This window comes from Theropithecus gelada, chromosome 19 (genome assembly GCF_003255815.1).
Source record: "Theropithecus gelada isolate Dixy chromosome 19, Tgel_1.0, whole genome shotgun sequence".
Classification (NCBI taxonomy): Eukaryota; Metazoa; Chordata; class Mammalia; order Primates; family Cercopithecidae; genus Theropithecus; species Theropithecus gelada.
Window position 1 is genome coordinate 39,610,904 of NC_037687.1, and position 25,593 is coordinate 39,636,496.

General features: G+C 55.1%; 1 protein-coding gene across 1 annotated transcript; it reads left to right on the forward strand.

Moving 5' to 3' along the window:
- The first annotated feature begins 2,523 nt into the window (after positions 1–2,523).
- On the forward strand, positions 2,524–22,388 carry PRX (periaxin). Its single transcript, XM_025368165.1, has 7 exons — positions 2,524–2,551; positions 7,772–7,815; positions 7,899–7,997; positions 8,123–8,248; positions 12,908–13,064; positions 17,544–17,740; positions 18,388–22,388. The coding sequence occupies exons 4-7, from the start codon at positions 8,222–8,224 to the stop codon at positions 22,186–22,188; spliced, it is 4,182 nt and encodes a 1,393-aa protein (XP_025223950.1). The 5' UTR covers positions 2,524–2,551; positions 7,772–7,815; positions 7,899–7,997; positions 8,123–8,221; the 3' UTR covers positions 22,189–22,388.
- Positions 22,389–25,593: the final 3,205 nt, after the last annotated feature.

Genomic DNA, 25,593 nt, shown 5'->3' on the forward strand with positions numbered 1-25,593 from the left:
TCCCAAAGTGCTGGGATTACAGGCTTGAGCCACCGCGCCTGGCCCCTTCCTTATTTCCTTAGCTCCCTCCTCCTCAATCTTCCAGTTTGACTTCATTTTATTATTATTTAATATTATTATTATTTTGAGACAGAGGCTCACTCTGTCACCCAGGCTGGAGTGCAATGGCACAATCTCGGCTCACTGCAACCTCTGCCTTCCGGGTTTAAGCAACTCTCCTGCCTCAGCCTCTCGAGTAGCTGGGATTACAGGTGCCCATCACCATGCCCCACTCATTCAGTTTGACTGCAGATATCACCTGCTGCAGGCTCCTTTCCTGAGTCTGCCCCTTCCCCGCTGGGGTGGAGTTGGATCTGTTGATGTCCCCTGTGCCCAGCAAAAGACCTACCACTAAACAGGGCTTGTGAGTGTCTGTTGAATGAATACAGGAACGAAAGAACGTTTGCGTGAATCAATGAAGGAGAGAGAATGCAACGAGGTAAGGGTCTCCTCAGGCCCATCGGGAGCCCCGACCATACCATCCCTTCTACCCCTCCCAGGAGGAGGGCTCTGGCTGGCTTCTGGCCACACCCCAACCTTTGGTTGCTGCCAGGCCTGGAAGGCATTTCCCAGAGCTCAGCACATTCCTGCCTTCCTCGGTGGCTGAGAGTGGGCAGGGGGCATTTCAGAGAGAAGGGAGGGAGGCCCCCAGCATTCCGCGATCCTGCCATCCTGGCCTGGTCCCCCATGCCCTCCGAAGTAGGCCCCAACCCCTTGGTGTGAGATGGGGGACAGGTCTGCAGAGGGGCCACCCAGGCTGGTGTGAGGGACGAGGGTGCCGACGGAGGCCAGGGCCCGGTGTCTGTGCCTGGCTGGACAATGGGGCAGAAGCTGCTGACACGCGCTTTGGGGGTAATCCCCCAGCCTCAGCCCAGCCCAGGCTTGGGGCCTGGGTTCAGAGAGCGACGAGCTTCCGAGGCAGCAGCCGGGTGGGTTCAAGTGGTATGTGGGGGTACCTGTGCTCCCTGTGCCGCCCCCCGGGGTCTGGTGAGTCAGGGCAGGCTGGGGGCTGGGCCAGGGTCCAGGGGATGGGGGTGAGGCCTGGTAGCCTTGGCTTGGGAGTCAGGCAGGTCTGGGTTCAAATCTGAGCCCCTGCCAATGACCTGCTATGGTGATCTTGGGAGAGTCACTTACCTTCTCTGAGCCTTCTTGTCTGCAAAGTGGAAGGGGCAGAAGAGTGTAGCAGGGTTTTTCTGGTCCAGGAGAACAGGGGTTGGACCTCAGCTCCACCACTTCCTGGCCACATAGCTATAAATTGGGCATAGCTGGATGCGGTGGCTCACGCCTATAATCCCAGAACTTTGGGAGGCCGAAGTGTGAAGATCGCTTGAGCCCAGGAGTTCAAGACCAGCCTGGGCAACATGGTGAAACTTCGTCTCTACAAAAAATACAAAAATTAGCTGGGCATGGTGGTGCATGCCTGTAGTCCCAGTTACTTGAGGGGGCTGAGTCGGGAGGATTGCTTGAGCCCAGGAGGTTGAGGCTGCAGTGAGCCATGATCACACCACTGCACTCCAACCTGGGCGACAGGGCAAGACCTTGTCTCCAAAAAAAAAAGGGTGCGGAGCATAAGGACCCCATTTTACACCCTTGATTCAAAAGCAGGGCTTGAGCATTGAGCATGGCACTTAGTATATAATAGGTGTCCCCCTAAACAGTAACTCCATTAGACAGAGAACTGGGGGTCCCCTGTACCCAGTTTCACTCAAAAAGGGTCAAAACCCCCCAGCAAGACCAGCCAGCCACTTAATTTGTGTGAAAAATAATACCAAATACTTATTAGTAACCCTCATTCTGTGCCAGGCATTGTTTTACATTTTCAGTCTCTTTTGACTCATTTAATCTTCACCACAACCCCATAAGGTAGGTACTCTTACTATCCACAGAGAGAAGCTGTGACTGGCGGCAGGTCACCCAGCCAGGAAGTGGTCGAGCTGTGATTTGAACCCAAGTTGACAGGGAGAGGGAGTGGAAGGAGTTTACGGTAGAGGCCATTGGCCAGACCGGGGTCCTGGAGCCAGGAAACGGTGGGGCCGGGGTGGGGTCCTGATTCTCCAAGTCGAGGAAGTCAACGTGCAAATCCTTGAAGCTGAGCTCATGGCAGAGGTCTTGGCCCAGGCAAGAGAGAGGCGGCTGGGGGCCGGGCGCGGTGGCTCAAGCCTGTAATCCCAGCACTTTGGGAGGCCGAGACGGGCGGATCACGAGGTCGGGAGATCAAGACCATCCTGGCTAACACGGTGAAACCCCGTCTCTACTTAAAAAAAAAAAAAAAAAAAAAAGTAAGAGAGAGGCGGCTGGTGGCTGTCTCTTGGCCCCCACCGCTTGCGGATAGATGTTGCTGGAGGAGGGGGATGTTTGTTTCTCCACCACCCACCCTCTGGTGACGTCACACCTCCGCAGCCAATGGCTGGGATCTCTCTCTCCTCCCCCTCCCCATTCCTTTTCCCCTCCAGCCTAGGGCTGGGGCTGACAGACGGGACCAGGAGCTCTTGAGGTGTCTGGAGGCTCAGCGGTAAGAGATCAGCCGGCCAGTCCCTTCCCTGGCCAGGCTGAGACACTGTGGGAATGAGGTTCAGGGTCCCGGGAGGTGCTGGGAGGGGGCCTGGGGGCTCAGGAAGCCATGTGTTGTAGGTGTGTGAAAGGTACAGACTTTGGAGCCAGTGGTTCAAATCCCCTCTCCTCTCCTTTCTGGCTGTGCAGCCTTGGGCAAGATACTTCATCCTTTGTGCCTCTGCTTCCCCATCTCTAAAATGGGCTTATGTCCCCAGGCCACCTCACAAGGCTGGCACCAGAATAAATGAGTTGCTGCTTTTAAAGAGCTAGGGCAGCCGGGAATGGTGGCTCATGCCTATAATCTCAACACTTTGGGAGGCCGAGGCGGGAGGACTTCTTAAGCCCAGGAGTTCGAGACCAGCCTGAGCCACATAGAGAGGCCCCATCTCTACAAAAAAAAAAATTTCTTTTTTTTTTAATTAGCTGGGTATGGTGTTGCATGCCTGTGGTCCCAGCTACTCTGGAGGCTGAGATGGGAGAATGAGTTGGGCCCAGGAGGTTGAGGCTGCAGTGAGCCATGATCACACCTCTGCACTCCAGTCTCAGTGACAGAGTAAGACCCTGTCTCCAAAAAACAAACAAACAAACAAACACCAGAGCTGGGGCAGAATGTCTGGGGTGGTTCCCTGGAGTAGGGTGCTGGGGAGGCAGCATGGATCCTGTTGGTGGGAGGCTGGTGCCTGAGCTGGGTTTTGTCTCTCAGCCAAAGCTCCCCTTTGGTAGCGGAGAAAGTGGGGGCCACTGAGGAGCAAAGGTTGGATGTGCAACACTGTGAGATGCACAGCCCCCTCCCTCCATACTCTCCCTATTGCTGTCAGAGACGATGTATATTAATTGAACACTTACTATATACGAGGGATATTCTAAGCACCTGCTGTTCTCTCACAAATCTTCAAAGCCATTCTTATTGGCTCCATTTTACAGATGGAGAAACTGAGGCCCCAGAGATGAAGGATCTTGCCCAAGTCCTCACACCTGGGAAGTGCTGGAGCAGGGACTAACTGAGGCAGCCAGAGGTCACCACCTTAACTCCCGCTGACTCCCTAGGTGGCCTCGGATAATGTTTAGAGGTCTGGATGAGTCAGCTCAACCCCCGACCCCCATTACTATGGGAGATCACACTGGTGGCTGGGGAAAGCTGAGGCTCTGAGCAGGCAGGGTTCCCAAGTGAAGTTGGTGGCAGTCACCAGGGAAAGAGGGCCAGAAGGGCAATGCCCTCAGCCGATCCCTCAGCAGCCTCCAAATGACAACCCCTTGCTCCCAGCTGCTCTGAAGGGCATGAGTCGCATCTGAAATGGATATCTCAGTTGTACCCACTCCAGGGAGATGTTACAAAGATTTAAGGAGCCAAGACAGGAAGGATCTTACTTAGCACATCGTAGGTGCTCAAGAAATGGGGACCCTGGGGATTCTGAAAACTCTGGCATATGCCAGGGTCACGCCACAGTAACCGCCCAAGAAATAGGCTGCTGGCACCTGGAGTGTCTGCCTGGTCCCAGTAGATCTGCTCCTAACACAAGGCAGGGACCGCCCCGCCAGGAGCCTCCCCACCCCTCCTTTCCCTCCCTCGTGGGATAGGCAGAGCTGGGAACACAGAGTCCTCTCTGTGGGTTTCCTTCCGAAGCTGCCCCCACCTTACCCCAGGAGCTGGGTACGTGGCTCAGGAAGGGCACAGTTGGGCTAAATATAACCTGGGCTGGGTGCCTGTCCCAGAGAGGGACGAAGAAGGAGGGTACTCTCTCTTGTCCCTGCCCCGCCTGAACTTCCTGTGCCAGGCTGTGGGCATGACCCTCACAGCCACGGGCCTGGGACAGACAGCTTGTGACCCAGGAGACCCCCTCCACTACCACCACCAAGGTCCAGGCTTCTCATGCCCCCAGCTCAGGACTCTGTGCTGTGTCTCAGTCCTGGGTAAGGGAACTGAGTTCGCTTTCGCACCTGGGCTCAAGAGTCTACTCTGTCACTGTGATCACCGGTCTCTTAACTCTTATTGGCTCATCAGTTAAATGGGGTCCCACGAGGTCAAGTATGTAAAGCACCTGCCCGGCCCAGGCCCGGCACCCGGCCTGGGTGTGCTTCTAGCACCGCTGACCCCCTCCTGCCCAACCCAGCTCCTGCCCCAGTGTGCAGGGCCAACAATGCAAACTAAGGTGAAGCACGGGGGAAGGGCAGGCACGGGTCCTAGTTCTGCCCCTTTCTGGCTGAGTGACCCCTCTGTGAGCCTCAGTTTCCACCCCTGTAACAGCCACAACATCTAGGGTGATTTTGAGGCCTATGGGTGCTGGCACATGGTCCAATTCAGAGGAAATGCCCTAGACATGGCAGACAAGGTCTCGGTGCGGGACCAGCTAATATTAATACTAACCACTCAATACCCATCAGTTGTTATTATGATTGGCCAGCTAAAGCGCTGGAGCTTTTTTTATTTTTATCTTTATTATTTTTTTTGAGATGGAGTCTCGCTATGTCGCCAGGCTGGAGTGCAGTGGCACGATCTCAGCTCACCACAACCTCCGCCTCCCGGGCTCAAGCGACTCTCCTGCCTCAGCCTCCCGGGTAGCTGGGATTACAGGCGCCCACCACCACGCCTGGCTAATTTTTGTATTTTTAGTAGAAACGGGGTTTCACCATGTTGGCCAGGCTGGTCTCGAACCCCTGACCTCGTGATCCACCCACCTCAGCCTCCCAAAGTGTTGGGATTACAGGCTTGAGCCACGTGCCTGGCCCGCACTGGAGTTTTTAGACAAGTTCAAGTCCTGGCTCAGCCTGGAAGGGGCAGGGGGCTCACAGGAAGGCCACAGAGACCAGGACCCCAGGAGATGCAGAAAGAAGCCCTCTTACACTGTGGGGGGCAAGGGTGCCGTGGGAGTGTTAAGGGGTCCGCATGTCCTCTGTCCTGCCTAGTGATGGGCTATGAAGGGCCATTGTGTGGCCAGGGTGGGTGGGCAGGGGCGGAATGCAAGTGAACACAGCAGACGAGCCATTGTGTGAGGGAATGTGCCGCGTGAGGCCTGACCTTTCCCTGTGCAATAGGGGTTGGCGGGTTGGCATGCCAGGTGGGGGCTGTGGGGACAAGCCCAGAGTCGGGGGTTGGGGGAGACAGTATTCATCTCCATTTTCCCAGATGGGACTGGCGGATGGCTGTATGTGAATTTCAGCTATGAGGCCTTGAGCAAGTTCTTTTGGCCTCTCAGGAAATGGGGTTTTCTGAGGTGAGATAGAAGGTGAAGGTCTAGCATGGGGACCGGCAAATACTAACCACTCAGTACCCATCAGTTATTATTACCCAGATAAAGGGCTGGAGCCTTCAGACAAGTTCAAGTCCTGGCTCGACCATTTGTGATCTGGGCTACTGATATCCCTTCCCCCAGCCTCAGTTGTCTCCTCTGTAATGGGCTCAGTAGTAGCTGATTGCACAAGGCTGTGCTGAGGGCCACGTGCAGTGGTGCCTGTGGGGCGCTCGACACAAGGTCAAGGCCATAGGAAGTTCTTAGTAATAATAATGGCCTGACAGGTGCAGTGGATCATGCCTGTAATCCCAGCTCTCTGGGAGGCCGAGGCGGGTGGATAACCTGAGGTCAGGAGTTCGAGACCAGCCTAGCCAACATGGTGAAACCCCATCTCTATTAAAAATACAAAAATGGCCGGGCGCGGTGGCTCAAGCCTGTAATCCCAGCACTTTGGGAGGCCGAGGCGGGCGGATCACGAGGTCAGGAGATCGAGACCATCCTGGCTAACATGGTGAAACCCCGTCTCTACTAAAAATACAAAAAACTAGCCGGGCGTGGTGGCGGGCGCCTGTAGTCCCAGCTACTCGGAGGCTGAGGCAGGAGAATGGCCTGAACCTGGGAGGCGGAGCTTGCAGTGAGCCGAGATCGCGCCACTGCACTCCAGCCTGGGTGACACAGCGCGAGACTCCGTCTCAAAAAAAAAAAAAAATAAAAAAAATAAAAAAAAATAAAAATAAAAATACAAAAATGTAGCCAGGCGTGGTGGTGGGCGCCTGTAATCCCAGTTACTCGAGAGGCTGAGGCAGGAGAATCACTTGAACCCAGGAAGCAGCGGTTGCAGTGAGCTGAATTCGCACCACTTCACTCCAGCTTGGGCAATAGAGTGAGACTCTGTCTCAAAATAATAATAATAGTAATAATAATAATAGCAGCAAGTATTTATAAAGCACCTGCCAGGTGCCTGGCACTTTATACTTATTAACTCATTTCATCCTCGGAACAGCCCTGCAAGGTAAGAGCTCTTATTCTCCCCATTTTATGGATGAGGTAACTGAAGCACAGAGAGGTGCTATGATTTGCCCACTGGGAGTACATGGGAGTGGCTATAATTATTTTGTAGTGTCGGGAGGCTGAGGCAGGAGGATACATGAGCCCAGGAGTTAGAGATCAGTTTGGGCAACCTAGGGAGACCCCATCTCTATAAATTAATTTTAAAAATTAACCTGGTGTTGCCAGGTGCAGTGGCTCATGCCTGTAATTCCAGCACTTTGGAAGGCCAAGATGGGCAGATCACTTGCAGTCAGGAGTTCAAGACCAGCCTGGCCAACATGGTGAAACTCCGATTCTACTAAATATACAAAAATTAGCCAGGCATGGTGGTGCGTGCCTGTAGTCCCAAGGTGCGTGCCTGTAGCCCCAACTACTCGGGAGGCTGAGTCAGGAGAATGGCTTAAACCCAGGAGTTGGTGGTTGCAGTGAGCCAAGAGCACACCATTGCACTGCAGCCTGAAACTCTCTCACAAACAAACACACACGTAGCCAGGTGTTGTGGCCTGCACCTGTGGTCCCAGCTACTCAGGAGACCGAGGTGGGAGGATCGCCTGAGCCCAGAGATCGAGGCAGCAGTGTGCTGTGATTGCACCACTGCACTCCAGCCTGGGCAATAGAGCTAGACCCTGTCTCAAAAACCAATTATTTTTTAGTGAGTTTGGCCCCCTCAGTTGGCCAAGATCTTTGGCACAGGGGCCCTGCTGCCAGAGAAGCCTCAGAGTCAGTTTTGGCTTTACTGTGTGTTGTCCAGCTGAGTCATCCTGGGTAAAGGTCTTCTGAGGATCAGTTTCCCACCTGCACGATGGGGATAGGGTATCAGCAGAACACAGCAGGGTAAGGCACTCAGGAAGCCATCAGTGGGTGTTAGCCAATAACACTGCTCTCATTCTTCTTCTTAGAGCCCTGGACCCAGGAGGCCCAAGGAGCTGGAGGTGACCCTCAGGTGAGTGCTGGCTGGTGCCACATGCCCCTCCCCACCCCTCCCTCGACTGCCTAGAGCTTCATGTCCTGGTCTTTCCCTGGCAGGCAGCAAGAACCCCGCAGAAGGGCGTGAGCCCTGCAGACAGCTGTGCGGCACCTCGGGCTGGGCTCCTGTTAGGAGGAAGTGCCTGCGCCCAGGCAGCGGTGAGAGGACAGCTGGGGTGGGGCCCTTCTCCCCTTCCAATACCCACCCTACTCTCTCCCTGTAAGCATGGCCTCCACCTCTCGTCCCCTCCTGGCCTCAAGCCTCCACTGCTGTCCTCCCGCAGGCTCAGAGGCAGCTGCTCCATGCAGAACTGAAGCTGGTTCTGCAGCAGAAAGGGGAGAGGACACAGGAGCCTGGGGTGCAGGTGCCTCCCAGCAACGCCATGGAGGCCAGGAGCCGGAGTGCAGAGGTGAGTGCCCACGTGTCCTGCAAGGCGCACTTGAGGACAATGGGGAGGCACAGACTAGGGCAGCAAGGAGGTACTTTCTGGCCTCTCTGTGCCTCATTCTCTCCATCTGTGAAATGGAAATAGTAACAGGGTCCATTTTATGGGTCACTGTGAGGGGAAGAAAATTAACATATGTAATGTCCTTACTGAGTGTCTGGCACAAACTAAGACTCAAAGCAGTGAATTCATTGGTGCGTAAAGGAGCTAAGTTAATAAGGAGCTAAAGAAAATCCAGCAGAAACCCTTCATCAGAAGAGGCAGTAAATGCAGGTGCAGTTACTCAGGCCTGGAATTGCAGCACTTTGGGAGGCCGAGACAGGAGGATCACTAGAGCCTGGGAGTTTTGAGACGAGCCTGGACAACATAGGGAGACCCTGTCTCTACCGGAAAAAAAAATTAGCCAGGTTTAGTGGTGCATTCCTGTAGTCCCAGCTACTCAGGAGGCTGAGGTAGGAGAATCACCTGAACTCAGGAGGCTGAGGTTGCAGTGAGATATGATTGAACCACTGACTGCCAGCCTGGGTGAAAGAGCAAGATCCTGTCGCATTAAGTCTCCTGTGTGGAAAGAACAAATAAGAAAAACAAAGTAAACAAAAAAAAGAAAAAAAAGACCTTGTCTAAACACACACACACAAAACAAAAACAAAAACAAAAACAAAAACAAAACAAGGGCATATAATGTAGGGATTAAGGACATGGGCTTGGACCCATGGCTTAAATCCCAACCCTACCACTTCAGCTGTGTGGCCCTGGGCAGATGATCTCACCTCTTTGAGCCTCTGTTTCCCTATCAGTGAAATGGAGGTAATGGGGCCGGGCGCAGTGGCTCACACCTGTAATCCCAGCACTTTGGGAGGCCAAGGCGGGCTGATCATTTGAGGTTAGGAGTTCGGGACCAGCCCGACCAATATGGTGAAACCCCATCTCTGCTAAAAATACAAAAATTAGCCGGGCATGATGGTGCACGCCTGTAGCCCCAGCTACTCAGGAGGCTGAGGCAGAAGAATCGCTTGAACCCAGGAAGCGGAGGTTGCAGTGAGCCGAAATCATACCATTGCACTCCAGCTTGGGGGTTGCAGTGAGACTCCGTCTCAAAAAAGAAAAGAAAAAAAAGAAATGGAGGTAATGATCTCCACCTCTGAGAACTCACGCTTGAGCCATTTGCAGAGTCTGGTGCTGAGGAAGCCTCTTTGAATGGCAGCTGCTGTCACTGTTACTGAGATGGTGGACTGGCATCGACCGTGTCTTACTGTATGCCAGGCACAGAGCGGGTCTACTGTTACAGGGGCCAAGCTGATCCTAGGGGTGAGAGGCAGTAGGTAGAGCGCCAGGAGTTCTCTGCCTATGGGATGGCCTATGGGTTCTGGGGTCACAGACCTAAGGTTGAGGCCCAGCCACTTAACTTGCTACAGGGCATTAGGCAAGTCACTTTATCTCTCTGGGCCTTAGTGTCCACCTCTGTGACTGCCTAAGGCCGTGGGGAGGGGATGAAATGAGATCCTGCAGGCTGGGTTCGGTGGCTCACACCTGTAATCCCAACACTCTGGGAGGCTGAGGCCAGAGGATCCCTTGAGCCCAGGAATTGGAGACCATCCTGGGCAAAACAGTAAGACTCCGACCGACTCTTTTTTTTTTTTTAGACGGAGTCTTTCTCTTGTCACACAGGCTAGAGTGCAGTGGTGCAATCTTGACTCACTGCAACCTCTGCCTCCCAGGTTCAAGCGATTCTCCTGCCTCAGCCGCCTGAGTAGCTGGGATTACAGGCACCTGCCACCACACCTGGCTAATTTTAGGGCTTTTAGTAGAGACAGGGTTTTGCCATGTTGGCCAGGCTGGTCTCGAACTCCTGACCTCAGGTGATCCGACCACTTTGGGCTCCCAAAGTGCTGAGATTATAGGCATGAGCCACCGCGCCTGGCCTGACTCCAACTCTTAAAAATAAAAAGAGGCTGGGCACGGTGGCTCATGCCTGTCATCCCAGCATTCTGGGAGGCCGAGGTGGGTGGATCATGAAGTCAAGAGATCGAGATCATTCTGGCCAACATGGTGAAACTCCATCTCTACTAAAAATACAAAAATTAGCTGGGCGTGGTGGCACGTGCCTGTAGTCCCAGCTACTCGGGAGGCTGAAGCAGAAGAATCGCTTGGGCTGGGCGCGGTGGCTCACGCCTGTAATCCCTGCACTTTGGGAGGCCGAGGCGGGCGGATCACGAGGTCAGGAGATCGAGACCATCCTGGCTAACAAGGTGAAACCCCGTCTCTACTAAAATACAAAAAAAAAAAAATTAGCCGGGCGCGGTGGCGGGCGCCTGTAGTCCCAGCTACTCGGGAGGCTGAGGCAGGAGAATGGCGCGAACCCGGGAGGCGGAGCTTGCAGTGAGCCGAGATGGTGCCACTGCACTCCAGCCTGGGGGACAGAGTGAAGACTCCGCCTCAAAAAAAAAAAAAAAAAAAAAAAAAAAGAATCGCTTGAACCTGGGAGGTGGAGGTTGCAGTGAGCTGAGATTGTGCCACTGCACTCCAGCCTGGGTAACAGAGCGAGACTCCGCCTCAAAAAAAAAAGAGATCCTGCACATAAAATGCTGAGTCCACGGCCTGCTGAGCCAAAGGGTGGTACTTGGTGGTCATGCTGTTTTCTGCAGCCCCAGCCACAACTCTTCTTACCCACACTGCCCTGCTCAGCCCCCTAGTCCCTTGGGGCCACTGCTGTGGGGCATCTGGCCTAGACCCGCTCTCCCTCCAAGTCCTGGGCTCAATTCCACTCTGTGCTGGCCCTGATGCGCTGGAAGTGACAGCATCCTCTCAGATCCCTGCTGCAACCTCCTTCCAGTATGCCTATGCTACCCTATTTTGCAGCAGAGAAGTGGGTCCAGAGAGGGCAAGATTCTTCCTAAGACACACAGCAGATTGGATTCCTAGACAGGATCCAGGTTTGTCAGTGCCTCTTCTGGGAAGCCCTATTGTGAATCCCACAGTGGCTTCTGGGCCAGGTCCAATCTGCATCATTTACAGTAAATACCGGGAATGCCATGTCTGCCAGTCCCATTCATTACCCACGCAGACCCCCTTCACTGGATTCCCTCTCCTGTGGGCGTTTCGCAGGTCTTTGGGTCATTGAATTTACAATAGAGCACATTCTCACACAGATTCAAGCCTGCAGGGAGGCAAATCCCACTCCCTGTCCCCCGAATCCCAGACAGCTTGAAGGTCCAGCCAGCCCCTTCCTCAGAATCCCATCCTCAACTATTCTCTTGTTCTGCTATAATTAAAGCCCCTCCCCCATAGTTCAATCCGGCTTGGAGAATATGGGTCTCGGGGCCAGATGCAGTGGCTCATGCCTGTAATCCCAGCACTTTGGGAGGCTGAGACAGGAGGATCTCTTGAGGCCGGGAGTTTGAGGCCAGCCTGGGAAATACGGTGAGACCCCTGTCTCTTAAAAAATAAAAATTAGGCCGGGCGCGGTGGCTCAAGCCTGTAATCCCAGCACTTTGGGAGGCCGAGACGGGCGGATCACGAGGTCAAGAGATCGAGACCATCCTGGTTAACACAGTGAAACCCCGTCTCTACTAAAAAAATACAGAAAACTAGCCGGGCGAGGTGGCCGGCGCCTGTAGTCGCAGCTACTCGGGAGGCTGAGGCAGGAGAATGGCGTGAACCCGGGAGGCGGAGCTTGTGGTGAGCCGAGATCGTGCCACTGCACTCCAGCCTGGGCGACAGAGCGAGACTCCGTCTCAAAAAAAAAAAAAAAATTAAATATTAGCTGGGCATGGTGGCGCGTGCCTGTGTTCCCAACTACTTGGGAGACTGGAGCGGAAGGGCTGCTTGAGTTTAGGAGGTCGAGGCTGCAGTGAGCCATGATCACACCGCACTCAAGCCTGGGGACAGAGTGAGAGACCCTGTCTCCCCCCACAAAAAAATAATATGGGTCTCCAATCCCAGCTCCAAATAACCCCCCATAAATTCCGGCCACAGTCCTATCTTTGGCACGCTTCTATACCCCATTTGGCTCTTCCTCCCAGGCCTGTGCTCTCCTACCCCTCCTACCCGCACCAACCCCCAGCCCCGCCCTCCCGACCTGACCACGCCCCCACGATCCTGGGCCAATCTCTCAATCACAACTCAAATTCTCTCCAGACCACTCCGACGCAGTCCATCCGCTTACAACCCCGTCTCCTCCCCTAATCCCTTTAGACTGCAGCTCTAGAGCCTCAGAGAGGCCAGCCGGCCCGCGGAGCTGTTTAACGGTTCCGCGGGTCCTAGAAAGCCAGTCGCCCGCGGGCTTGCTTAAAGGGGAGAGGCCGGAGTGGGTGTGTCCCGACGTCGCAGCGCCGAGGGGCGTGTGCCCTGAAGACCCGTTGAACAGCCGCTCCTGGCCGGGCGCGGTAGCTCACGCCTGTAATCCCAGCACTTTGGGAGGCCGAGGCGGGAGGATCGCTTGGGCCAAGGAGGAGTTCGAGACCAGCCTGGGCAATGTGGCGAGACCCGCCCCGTCTCTCTATATAAATATATACATATATATGTATATAATATATGTATATGAGCCACTGTTGAGCGCAATGGTGGGCTCTGGGCGAGGTCTGGCCCTAGAGCCCCAGCACTACACCTCGCCGCCCTCTGCAGGAGCTGAGGCGGGCGGAGTTGGTGGAAATTATCGTGGAGACAGAGGCGCAGACCGGGGTCAGCGGCATCAACGTAGCTGGCGGCGGCAAAGAGGGAATCTTCGTTCGGGAGCTGCGCGAGGACTCACCGGCCGCCAGGAGCCTCAGCCTGCAGGAAGGTGGGCGAGCCCGGGATATGGGGCGGGGGTCGAACTGCGGGGGCGGGGTTAGGAATCTGCCTTGGGTCCAAAGAGAAGCTGAAACTGACCAGGGGATGGGGGCGTGACCGGCGACCAGGAGGCGGGGTTAAGGGCTTGGGGCGGGGCTTTGCTGACTTCACAGCGAACTCCAGAGGTTCACTGGGTGCGAATTCCACATCCCCCGTTTACTAGCTTGTGATCTTTCTGTGCCTCAGTTTTCTCATCTCTGAAATGGGACTTATTCTAGTATGGGGTTATTATGTATTGTAGATTAGAGTCAGTATGTGAAAACACTTAGCACATAGCTAAGTGGCACATAGTGCTTAACTACGTGAGTGCTAGTAAATGTTTTTGTTGTTGGGGCAGGAGAAAAGGGTGGAGTGAGTCACTTGGAGGGGTTGGGAAGAGAAGCTTTGTAAGTGAAGGATGTTTTAGGAAACATAGATGAAGCTGACGTGATTTATTCATGCAACAACTATTTATTAGTGCCTTCTATTTCAGACTTTATTTATTTATTTATTTATTTATTTATTTATTTATTTTGAGACGGAGTTTGTCTCTTGTTGCCCAGGCTGGAGTGCAATGGTGCGATCTCGGCTCACTGCCACCTCCGCCTCCCAGGTTCAAGCGATTCTCCTGCCTCAGCCTCCCGAGTAGCTGGGATTACAGGCGCGGGCCACCATGCCCAGCTAATTTTTGTATTTTTAGTACAGACGGGGTTTCACCATGTTGGCCAGACTGGTCTCGAACTCCTGACCTCAAATAATCCATCTGCCTCGGTCTCCCAAAGTGCTGCGATTACAGGCGTGAGCCACTGTACCCTGCCCTATTTCAGACATTATCTTAGGTGCTTGGGCTACAGCAGTGAACAAAACAGTGAACAACAGTCCTTGCACTTATGGAGATTACATTCCAGTGAGGAGAGACATATTTAAGCAAATTAAGTAAAATATCTAATAAATTAGAAAGCAATAAGTGCTACAGTTGCCAGGAGGACAAAATGTGCTACAGCTGCATTTTTAAATGGGGTGGGCTTGGCCAGGTGCGGTGGCTCACGCCTGTAATCCCAACACTTTGGGAGGCCAAGGTGGGCAGATCACCTGAGGTCAGGAGTTCAAGGCCAGTCTGGCCTTGAACTCTGTCTCTACTAAAAATACAAAAATTAGCTGGATGTGGTGGCAGGCGCCTATAATCCCAGTTACTCAGGAGGCTGAGGCAGGAGAATTGCTTGAGGTTGCAATAAGCCAAGTTCGTGCCACTTCACTCCAGCTTGGGTGAAAAAGCAAAACTCCGCCTAAAAAAAAAAAAATGGGGTGGACTGGAAAGGGTGAAAAGGCTAAATGAGATAAGGGAACAAGCTATGAGGCCATCTGGAAGAGGGAACAGCTAGCAAAAATGCTCCAAGGTGGGACCATGCCTAGCTTGTGGGAGAAACAGTGAGGAAGCCAGTGACTATGCAATTGAGTTAGTGAAGAGGGGAGTAAGAGAGGAGCCCAGAGAGGTAAGAGGAGGGCATTTTTTAGAGGGCTTTACAGGACTTTGGCTTTTATTCTGTGACGGCTGTGAGCAAAGGAGAAACATGAATTGACTGTGCTGAACTGCTGCATTAACAGTAGAGTATGGTCAAGCATGGGGTGGCTCACCCCTGTAATCCCAGCACTTTGGGAAGCCAAGGTGGGAGGATCGCTTGAGCCCAGGAGATTGAAGCTGCAATGAGCCATGATCACACCACTGCACTCCAGCTTGGGCAGCAGAGCAAGATTCTGTTTCAAAAACAAAGCCAACAACATGAAACAGTAGGGCAGGGTTAGGAGCAGGGAGACCAACAAGGTGGCTACTGTGATTATCCAGGTAAGAGATGAGGATGCTCAGGACCAAAAGGTTTTGGAGGTATGTATGTATATATATATATATATTCTGGATTCTGGATATATTTTGAAGGAGGAGCTTTGAGGGCTGGATATTAGGTATGATGGAAAGAAAGTTGTCAAGGTTGGATCCAGGGATTTTTGACTGAGGGTGGAGTTGCTGGTCTCTCAAAAGGAGCACACTGAGACTAGCACTCATTTGGAAAAGACCAGGAGTGCAGTTTGAATCTGTTAAAGGAGAGGTGTGGTGTTGGACACCCAAGTGGAGATATGATGGAGATGTTGGATGTGAGTCTAGCGTGGAGGAGAGAGTGCTGGGCTGCAGAGATATGCTCAGCTATTGTTAGCAGATTTATGATCTTTAAACTCCTCAATCTGGATGAGCTTTCCAAGAATTCCCGAGGGGTGACTTGAGCATGTAGACAGAGAGGAGGTCCAAGTCCTGAGGTCTGGGATAGTGTGTCTTTAAGAGGCCAGAGAGGCTGGGTGTAGTGGCACGGGGCTGCAGTCGCAGGTACTCAGGAGGCTGAGGCAGGAGGATCGCTTGAGGCTGAAAGTTCAAGGCTGTAGTGATTTGTCATTGCACCAGTGTGCTACAGCCTGGGCGAAAGAGCGAGATCTTGTCTTTGAAAAAAAAAAGAGGCTGGGCATGGTGGCTCACGCGTGTAATCCCAGTGCTTTGGAAGGCCAAGGTGGGCAGATCCCCTGAGGTAGGGACTTTTTAGAGGGCTTTATAGGACTTTGGCTTTTATTCTGTGAGGGCTGTGAGCAGAGGAGAAACATGAATTGACTGTGCTGAACTGCTGCATTAACAGTAGAGTATGGTCAAGCATGGGGTGGCTCACACCTGTAATCTCAGCACTTTGGGAAGCCAAAGTGGGAGGATCGCTTGAGCCCGGGAGGGAGTTTGAGACCAGCCTGACCAACATGGAGAAACCCCGTCTCTACTAAAAATACAAAATTAGCCGGGTGTGGTGGCGCGTGCCTGGGGTACCAGGAGAGTCGCTTGAACCTGGGAGGCAAAAGTTGTGGTGAGCTGTGAAACTCCATCTCAAAAAAGAAAGAAAGAAGGAAGGGAGGGAGGGAAGAAAGAAAGAAAAAGGAAGAAAGGAAGAAAGGAAGAAAGGAACAAAGAAAGAAAGAAAGAAAGAAAGAAAGAAAGAAAGAAGAGAAAGAAAGAGAGAGAGAAATAAAGAAAGAAAAATAGAAAGCAAGCAAGCAAGCAAGCTGGGTATAGTGGCTCACGCCTGTAATATCAGCATTTTTGGAGGCTGGGGTGGGAGGATCAGTTGAGCCTAGGAATTTGAGACTGGACTGGGTAACATCAGCCTGGGCAACATAGTGAGACTGTTTATAAAAGAAAAGAAAAGAAAGAAAGAAATCAGGGAGAGAGAAAGCAAACATCTATGGAGACTGACAGGGAACCCCCAGAGAGGCTCCAGAGGGTGTGGCACCTTGGAAGCCAAGGGAAGCAAGTGTATGAGAGAGAGAATGAAGTTAGATCAGATGCTGAGTGGTTTAAGCAGATGAGGCCTGGGACTTGACCCTTAAACTTACTACACAGAGGTCACTGCCTGGGACCTTAAGAGGAGCAGTTCAGATGTGTGTGTGGGAAAGTAGGGTCAGAGGTGTGATTGAAGAACTGGTAACAATGCTACTGGAGAACTCACTACCTTCTGCCTATTAAGGTGAACAGATCAATAGGGCAGGAGCTCCAGGGGAGTGAGGCCATGACAACCTTTTTTTTTTTTTTTTTTGACATGGAGTCTCGCTCTGTCGCCCAGGCTGGAGTGCAGTGGCGCCATCTCGGTTCACTGCAAGCTCCTCCTCCCTGCAAGCTCCTCCTCCCGGGTTCACGCTATTCTCCTGCCTCAGCCTCCCGGGTAGGTGGGACTACAGGCTCCCGCTACCACACCCAGCTAATTTTTTTTTTTTTTTTTTGTTTTTTTAGTAGAGACGGGGTTTCACCGTGTTAGCCAGGATGGTCTGGATCTCCTGACCTCGTGATCCGCCCGCCTCAGCCTCCCAAAGTGTTGGGATTACAGGCGTGAGCCACCGCGCCCAGTCGACAACCTTTCTTATGGGAGAAATAATAATGTTTGTATTCTGATGGGAATAATGTAGACGAGAAGGACAACTGATGATATGGGAAGAGGAGAGAATTGCTGGAGGATGTCCCTGAGAAGGCGGTGGAGGGATTGCCCTGAGCTAGGAGTGGGGTTAGTTCATCCCCAGAAACAGGAAGGAGAAAGGGGGTGAACAGACAATGTGGGAGCTTCTGGAAGTTCTCTTCTGATTCTGTTCTCTCGGTAAAAGAAACAAAGTCAGTATCTGAAACGTAAGGATGGTTAGGGGAGCTACAAGGTGCGGGCGTGACCTGAGAGGGCGCGGCTTTGTTCATTGCAGGGGGCGGGGATAAGGTCATAGGGCGGGGACTAGCGTAACTGCGACTCAATCCTGCCCTGGGGACTGGAGAGACTAAAATTTGGGGCGGGGCCTCACCGCGGGGGGCTCCGCGCAAGTGGGCAGAACTAGGCCTGGGTGGAGCCGGGAGATGCCCACGTGCTGCGCACCTCCACCTCGCCCGCAGGGGACCAGCTGCTGAGTGCCCGAGTGTTCTTCGAGAACTTCAAGTACGAGGACGCACTACGCCTGCTGCAATGCGCCGAGCCTTACAAAGTCTCCTTCTGCCTGAAGCGCACTGTGCCCACCGGGGACCTGGCGCTGCGGCCTGGGACCGTGTCTGGCTACGAGATCAAGGGCCCGCGGGCCAAGGTGGCCAAGCTGGTACGCGTGCTTAGCCCGGCCCCGGCCCTGGACTGCCCCAGCGATCCGGTCTCTGCGCCGTGAGCCCCATTCCCCGCCACCATGGGCCAGCCTTGCCCTCTGTCTTGTCACTAACCCAAGCTAATCCCACCCTCTGCCCCTTCCTCTCTGCCCCAAACTCTTCCCCGGGGAGGGGGACAGACCCACCCCAGCCCAGGGCCCTCACCCACCTCGGAGAGGCGTCCCCACCATCGGATCCAGGCTTGCTAGGGGTCCTGACCAGGCTACTTGGAACCAGGGAAGCCAGATTCCAGCCTGAGTGCGGCCCAATTATGGCTGAGTGGCCCTGGACAAATTTATTTCCCTCCCTGGGCCTCAGTTTCCCCATCTCTAGAATGAGGATGTTGGGGAAAATCCCAGATCAGGACCTAGAAGTCTTGGGTCCCAGTCCCTATACTCCTGTTGACTCATTTGGAGATTCTAGATGGCTGCCTGCCTTCCTGGGCACTCATAGTGAAAAGACAGGCAAGAAGTGGGGATGATGTTTGGGGGACAAGATACTTGACCCAGGGTATCCCCAGCCTGGTCCAATACCAGGTGGGGCTTTTCCTGTCCACTCCCAGCCTCCCACTGTCCCACCGCCTCCCGCCTCTCTCCTCTTTCCCCAGAACATCCAGAGTCTGTCCCCTGTGAAGAAGAAGAAGATGGTGCCTGGGGCTCTGGGGGTCCCCGCTGACCTGGCCCCTGTTGACGTCGAGTTCTCCTTTCCCAAGTTCTCCCGCCTGCGCCGAGGCCTCAAAGCTGAGGCTGCCAAGGGTCCTGTCCCGGCCGCCCCTGTCCGCCGGCGCCTCCAGCTGCCTCGGCTGCGTGTACGAGAAGTGGCCGAAGAGGCTCAGGCAGCCCGGCTGGCCGCCGCTGCTCCTCCCCCCAGGAAGGCCAAGGTGGAGGCCGAGGTGGCTGCAGGGGCTCGTTTCACAGCCCCTCAGGTGGAGCTGGTTGGGCCCCGGCTGCCAGGGGCCGAGGTGGGTGTCCCCCAGGTCTCAGCCCCCAAGGCTGCCCCCTCTGCAGAGGCAGCTGGTGGCTTTGCCCTCCACCTACCAACCCTTGGGCTCGGAGCCCCGGCTCCGCCTGCTGTGGAGGCCCCAGCCGTGGAGATCCAGGTCCCCCAGGTGGAGCTGCCTGCCTTACCCTCACTGCCCGCTCTGCCTCCACTTCCCTGCCTAGAGACCCGGGAAGGGGCTGTGTCGGTAGTGGTGCCCACCCTGGATGTGGCAGCACCGACTGTGGGGGTGGACCTGGCCTTGCCGGGTGCAGAGGTGGAGGCCCGGGGAGAGGCACCTGAGGTGGCCCTGAAGATGCCCCGCCTTAGTTTCCCCCGATTTGGGGCTCGAGCAAAGGAAGTTGCTGAGGCCAAGGTAGCCAAGGGCATCCCTGAGGCCAGGGTGAAAGGTCCCAGACTTCGAATGCCCACCTTTGGGCTTTCCCTCTTGGAGCCCCGGCCTGCTGCTCCTGAAGTTGTAGAGAGCAAGCTGAAGCTGCCCACCATCAAGATGCCCTCCCTTGGCATCGGAGTGTCAGGGCCCGAGGTCAAGGTGCCCAAGGGACCTGAAGTGAAGCTCCCCAAGGCTCCTGAGGTCAAGCTTCCAAAAGTGCCCGAGGCAGCTCTTCCAGAGGTTCGACTCCCAGAGGTGGAGCTCCCCAAGGTGTCAGAGATGAAGCTCCCAAAGGTGCCAGAGATGGCTGTGCCAGAGGTGCGGCTTCCAGAGGTGCAGCTGCCGAAAGTCCCAGAGATGAAACTCCCAAAGGTGCCAGAGATGGCTGTGCCGGAGGTGCGGCTTCCAGAGGTGCAACTGCCCAAAGTGTCAGAGATGAAACTCCCAAAGGTGCCAGAGATGGCTGTGCCAGAGGTGCGGCTTCCAGAGGTGCAACTGCCGAAAGTCCCAGAGATGAAAGTCCCTGAGATGAAGCTTCCAAAGGTGCCTGAGATGAAACTTCCTGAAATGAAACTCCCTGAAGTGAAACTCCCGAAGGTGCCTGAGATGGCCGTGCCCGATGTGCACCTCCCAGAGGTGCAGCTGCCGAAAGCCCCAGAGATGAAACTCCCTAAAATGCCCGAGATGGCTGTGCCAGAGGTTCGACTCCCCGAGGTGCAGCTGCCAAAAGTCTCAGAGATGAAACTCCCCAAGGTGCCTGAGATGGCCGTGCCCGATGTGCACCTCCCAGAGGTGCAGCTGCCCAAGGTCTCCGAAATGAAAGTCCCTGACGTGAAGCTCCCGGAGATAAAACTCCCCAAGGTGCCTGAGATGGCCGTGCCCGATGTGCACCTCCCCGAGGTGCAGCTGCCGAAAGTGTCAGAGATTCGGATGCCGGAAGTGCAACTACCGAAGGTTCCTGATGTGCATCTTCCGAAGGCACCAGAGGTGAAGCTGCCTAGGGCTCCAGAGGTGCAGCTAAAGGCCGCCAAGGCAGAGCAGGCAGAAGGGATGGAATTTGGCTTCAAGATGCCCAAGATGACCATGCCCAAGCTAGGGAGGGCAGAGTCCCCGTCACGGGGAAAGCCAGGCGAGGCGGGTGCTGAGGTCTCAGGGAAGCTGGTAACACTTCCCTGTCTGCAGCCAGAGGTGGATGGTGAGGCTCATGTGGGTGTCCCCTCTCTCACTCTGCCCTCAGTGGAGCTAGACTTACCAGGAGCCCTTGGCCTGGAGAGGCAGGTCCCAGCCACTGAAATGGGCAAGGTAGAGCGGGTGGAGGGCCCCGAGGTCAGGGAAGTGGGCTTCCGAGTGCCCTCTGTTGAAATTGTCACTCCACAGCTGCCCGCTGTGGAAATTGAGGAAGGGCGGCTGGAGATGATGGAGATGAAAGTCAAGCCCTCTTCCAAGTTCTCCTTACCTAAGTTTGGACTCTCAGGGCCAAAGGTGGCTAAGGCAGAGGCTGAGGGGCCTGGGCGAGCCACCAAGCTGAAGGTATCCAAGTTTGCCATCTCACTCCCCAAGGCTCGGGTGGGGGCTGAGGCTGAGGCCAAAGGGGCTGGGGAGGCAGGCCTGCTGCCTGCCCTCGATCTGTCCATCCCACAGCTCAGCCTGGATGCCCACCTGCCCTCAGGCAAGGCAGAGGTGGCAGGGGCCGACCTCAAGGTCAAGGGGCCCAGGTTTGCTCTGCCCAAGTTTGGGGTCAGAGGCCGGGACACTGAGGCAGCAGAACTAGTGCCGGGGATGGCTGAGTTGGAGGGCAAGGGCTGGGGCTGGGATGGGAGGGTGAAGATGCCCAAGCTGAAGATGCCCTCCTTTGGGCTGGCTCGAGGGAAGGAAGCAGAAGTTCAAGGTGAGCGTGCCAGCCCGGGGGAAAAGGCTGAGTCCACGGCTGTGCAGCTTAAGATCCCCGAGGTGGAGCTGGTCACACTGGGCGCCCAGGAGGAAGGGAGGGCAGAGGGGGCTGTGGCCGTCAGTGGAATGCAGCTGTCAGGCCTGAAGGTGTCCACAGCCAGGCAGGTGGTCACCGAGGGCCATGAGGCGGGGCTGAGGATGCCTCCGCTGGGCATCTCCCTGCCCCAGGTGGAGCTGACCGGCTTTGGGGAGGTGGGTACCCCAGGGCAGCAAGCTGAGAGTACGGCCCCTTCAGCAGAGGACACAGCAGGCTGCAGGGTTCAGGTGCCCCAGGTGACCCTGTCTCTGCCTGGAGCCCAGGTTGCAGGTGGGGAGCTGTTGGTGGGTGAGGGTGTCTTCAAGATGCCCACCGTGACAGTGCCCCAGCTTGAGCTGGACGTGGGGCTAAGCCGAGAGGCACAGGCAGGCGAGGTGGCCACAGGCAAGGGTGGGCTGAGGCTGAAGTTGCCCACACTGGGGACCGGAGCTGGGGTGGGGGGCGAGAGTGCTGAGGAGCAGCCCCCAGGGGACGAGCGTACCTTCCGCCTCTCACTGCCTGACGTGGAGCTCTCACCACCCGGGGGCAACCACGCCGAGTACCAGGTGGCAGACGGGGAGGGGGAGGCTGGACACAAGCTCAAGGTACGGCTGCCCCGGTTTGGCCTGGCGTGGGCCAAGGAGGGGGCCGAGGAGGGTGAGAAGGCCAAGAGCCCCAAACTCAGGCTGCCCCGAGTGGGCTTCAGCCAGAGTGAGATGGTCACTGGGGAAGGCTCCCCCAGCCCCGAGGAGGAGGAGGAGGAAGAGGGCAGTGGGGAAGGGGCCTTGGGGCGCCGGGGCCGGGTCCGGGTCCGCTTGCCACGTGTAGGCCTGGCGGCCCCTTCTAAAGCCTCTCGGGGGCAGGAGGGCGATGCAGCTCCCAAGTCCCCCGTCAGAGAGAAGTCACCCAAGTTCCGCTTCCCCAGGGTGTCCCTAAGCCCCAAGGCCCGGAGTGGGAGTGGGGACCAGGAAGAAGGTGGATTCCGGGTGCGGCTGCCCAGTGTGGGGTTTTCAGAGACAGGGGCTCCAGGCCCGGCCAGGATGGAGGGGGCTCAGGCTGCGGCCGTCTGAAGCCCCTGGGCAGATGGGGATCCCTTCTTGCCTTCCTTTCTCTACCCCCTCGCTGTTGTGTGTGTGATAACTAGCACTAACCCTAAGAGGGCTGGGAGGTGGGTGACTGACCATGGCCGGCGGGGAGGCCTGCTCCTGTCTCTCTGGCAGGAGTGCCCGTACCCCACCAAGCCATGTGAATAAAATAATCCGGAAGTAGCTGTGTATTCGTCTCCTCTGTGTGCATGGGGGTGGGGAGGGGCAGGAGTGGGTATAGGGAAGATGCAGAGAAGGCAGTCTCCAAAGAGGAGGTTCTAGGGGTCACTTGAGCCTGGCCTGAGGGGAACCTCTGGTGTGAGGGGAAAAACAGGTCATACCTGGTCTGAGAAGAGTCAGGGCGGGTTGGGCGCAGTGGCTCACACCTGTAATCCCAGCACTTGGGAGGCCAAAGCAGGAGGATTGCTTGAGCCTAGGAGTTTAAGACCAGCAAACACAGAGAAACCTCATCTCTACAAAAAATAGCCAGGCATGATGGCCTGTGCCTGTAATCCCAGCTAGTCAGGAGGCTGAGGTAGGAGGATCACTTGAGCCCGGGAGGTCGAGGCTGCAGTGAACCATGATGGCGCCCCTGCACTCCAGCCTGGGCAACAGAGCCAGACTCTGTTTCAACAAAAACAACAACAAAGAGTCAGGGTGGCCTTGGGGCAGGCCCTGGTGGGAGGGGAGACGTCCCTAGCCCTTGAGAATTCCCAGGGGTTGTTAAAGAGGACTCTGGGACATTCCCTGGCAGAGCACAGCTTCGGGACCCCTCTGCCAGGGAGCCTGCCTGTCCTGGGGGACCCACTCCTACCAGGCTGGTTGCTCCCCACCTGCCCTCTGCCAGCGTGGGCACTTCTGCACATCCTGGACTTCTGTTTGCTGTCTGGCTGGTTTGACTGCCCTGTCCACTCTGGCCCCACCCAGGAAGGCCGCTCCTGCTCCCCTCTTCAGGATCTGGGTTCAAAGCCTCTACCCCAAACACACAGCCGCCTCTTGGAACTAGGTCCCAGGGTCCTCAGCACCCATCAGTGCTGGTCTCAGCTCCCAGGGACCATGGGCCATCCATCCCTGTCATCCCAATTCAGGACCTAAGTGCCCAGGCTCCCACCAGGGCCTCCAGCCTCCTCCACATCCTCTCTGTGATGTCCCACACTGGACTAAGGAGATTCAATATCCAGTCCTGAGTCTCACCCCGACAGCCCCCCACTCTCGTCACATCTCCCTATCCTGTCTCATTGAATGAGGGGCCTGGCAGAATCCCCCACTCACTTGAGTACCTTGTCCCTTCAAGCCAGCCCTCCTCGGGTCACTGTCTCACCACACACTTTTCCTTTGCTACCACCAAATATGGCGGGAGTTATCTACGCTCATGGTGCACACCCATTTCCAAGATCCCAACATTTGGGATTTTCCTCCTACCTTGTCTGTGTCAGCAGTGACCTCCCCGTGGCCATGCCTGAGGGTTTCCTTTGTCTCTCTTGTCCTGACTCTTCAAGGCCCCTTCGATCTTCCTGACACCTGCTCCTCTCTTCCCCACACCTCTCTCTCCCCGTGCTCCTTGGGCACTCGAGGTTCCTCCCGGGCCCTTGTCCACCCCCACACCCTCCCTGGGGTGCGTCACCACCCCCCAAATGGCTTCTACGCCTCCTCTCTGTGCTGACAACTCCAAGACTCTCTCCTGCATCCCTTTGGGGACCCAGCAGCTTCTGCACGCCTTCCCGGGAGGTCTCCCCGTCTTTAGGAGGTTGTGTGGGTGGTGGTTCAGAGCTTGGTGCTGGAACCAGGCTGCTCAGGGTCAGAGGCTGTTTCTGGCAGTCACTTGGGTGACCTTAGGCATTTTATTTTATTTTTTATGTATTTATTTTAACTTTTTGAGACAGAGTCTCACTCTGTCGCCCATGCTGGAGTGCGGTGGTGCAATCTTGGCTTGCTGCAACCTCCGCCTCCCAGGTTCAAGTGATTCTCATACCTCAGCCTCCTGACATTAGCCTCCAGAGTAGCTGGGACTACAGGTGTGCACCACCATGCTCAGCTAATTTTTGTATTTTTAGTGGAGATGGGGGTTTCGTCATGTTAGCCAGGCTGGTCTCAAACTCTTGACCTCGGGTGATCTGCCCGCCTTGGTCTCTCAAAGTGCTGGGATTACAGGCGTGAACCACCGCTCCTGGCCAGGCACTTTAAAAACTTCTTTGTACTTTGATTTTCTCTTCCATAAAATCCCTACTTTGTATGTTGTAAGGATCAGATAAGACTAAAGCACTTCATCCTTGTTTAAATGTTTTGATGTTAACTTTTCTTTTACTTTTTTTTTTTTTTTTTTGAGACGGAGTTTCCCTCTTGTTGCCCAGGCTGGAGTGCAATGGTGCGATCTTGGCTCACCGCAACCTCCACCTCCGGGGTTAAAGTGATTCTCCTGCCTCAGCCTCCTGAGTAGCTGGGACTACAGGCATGCGCCACCACACCTGGCTACTTTTGTATTTTTAGTAGAGACGGGGTTTCTCCATGTTGGTCAGGCTGGTCTGGAACTCCCGACCTCAGGTGATCCACCTGCCTCGGCCTCCCAAAGTGCTGGGATTACAGGCATGAGCCACTTGAGCCCGGCCCAATGTTAAATATTCTAATTTGGCTGGAGTGGTGGCTCATGCCTACAATCCCAGCACTTTGGAAGGTTGAGGCAGGAGGATCACTTGAGGCCAGGAGGATCATTTGAGACCAGCCTGGACAACATGGTGAGACCCCATTTCTACAAAAAATTAAAAGATAAATAAAAATAAACACTTTTTTTTTTTTTTTTTTGAGACTGAGTCTTGCTGTGTCACCCAGGCTGGAGTACAGTGGTGCGATCTTGGCTCACTGCAAGCTCCACCTCCTGGGTTCAAGCTGTTCTTCTGCCTCAGCCTCCCGAGTAGCTGGGACTACAGGCACCCACCACTACGCCCGGCTAATTTTTAGTATTTTTAGTAGAGACAGGGTTTCACCATGTTAGCCAGGATGGTCTCGATCTCCTGACCTCATGATCCGCCCTCCTCAGCCTCCCAAAGTGCTGGGATTACAGGTGTGACCCACCGCACCCAGCCAAAAATAAATACATTTTCTAATTTGGCCTCAACATCTCCCCCAAGCTGCTCCTTATCCATGTCCATTTCTCAGGGACTGCCTCTGCACGCCAGAGCCTTGGGCTTGGTCTTAGACAGCTCCCGCCTTTCCCCCAACCTGTCAGTCTCACGGCTGCTCCTTCTGGCCTTGGGAGTGTCTCATTCACTGGCCTCGCCCTGCCCTCCCTGACCTCTCCCATCCGTGCCCTGTCCTGGGCTCTTTCCCTGGCTTGGAGCTTCCACTGTTACCCGCTCCAACCTATCCTTTTTCATACAGTAACTTTCTGACACT

Bases quoted from the DNA above. Each gene is read 5' to 3' on its own strand.
- PRX (XM_025368165.1), top strand. From the start codon at position 8,222: ATGGAGGCCAGGAGCCGGAGTGCAGAG. The intron at 13,065-17,543 runs GTGGGCGAGCCC...CCTCGCCCGCAG, and splicing joins GAGCCTCAGCCTGCAGGAAG to GGGACCAGCTGCTGAGTGCC. The intron at 17,741-18,387 runs GTACGCGTGCTT...CTCTTTCCCCAG, and splicing joins GGGCCAAGGTGGCCAAGCTG to AACATCCAGAGTCTGTCCCC.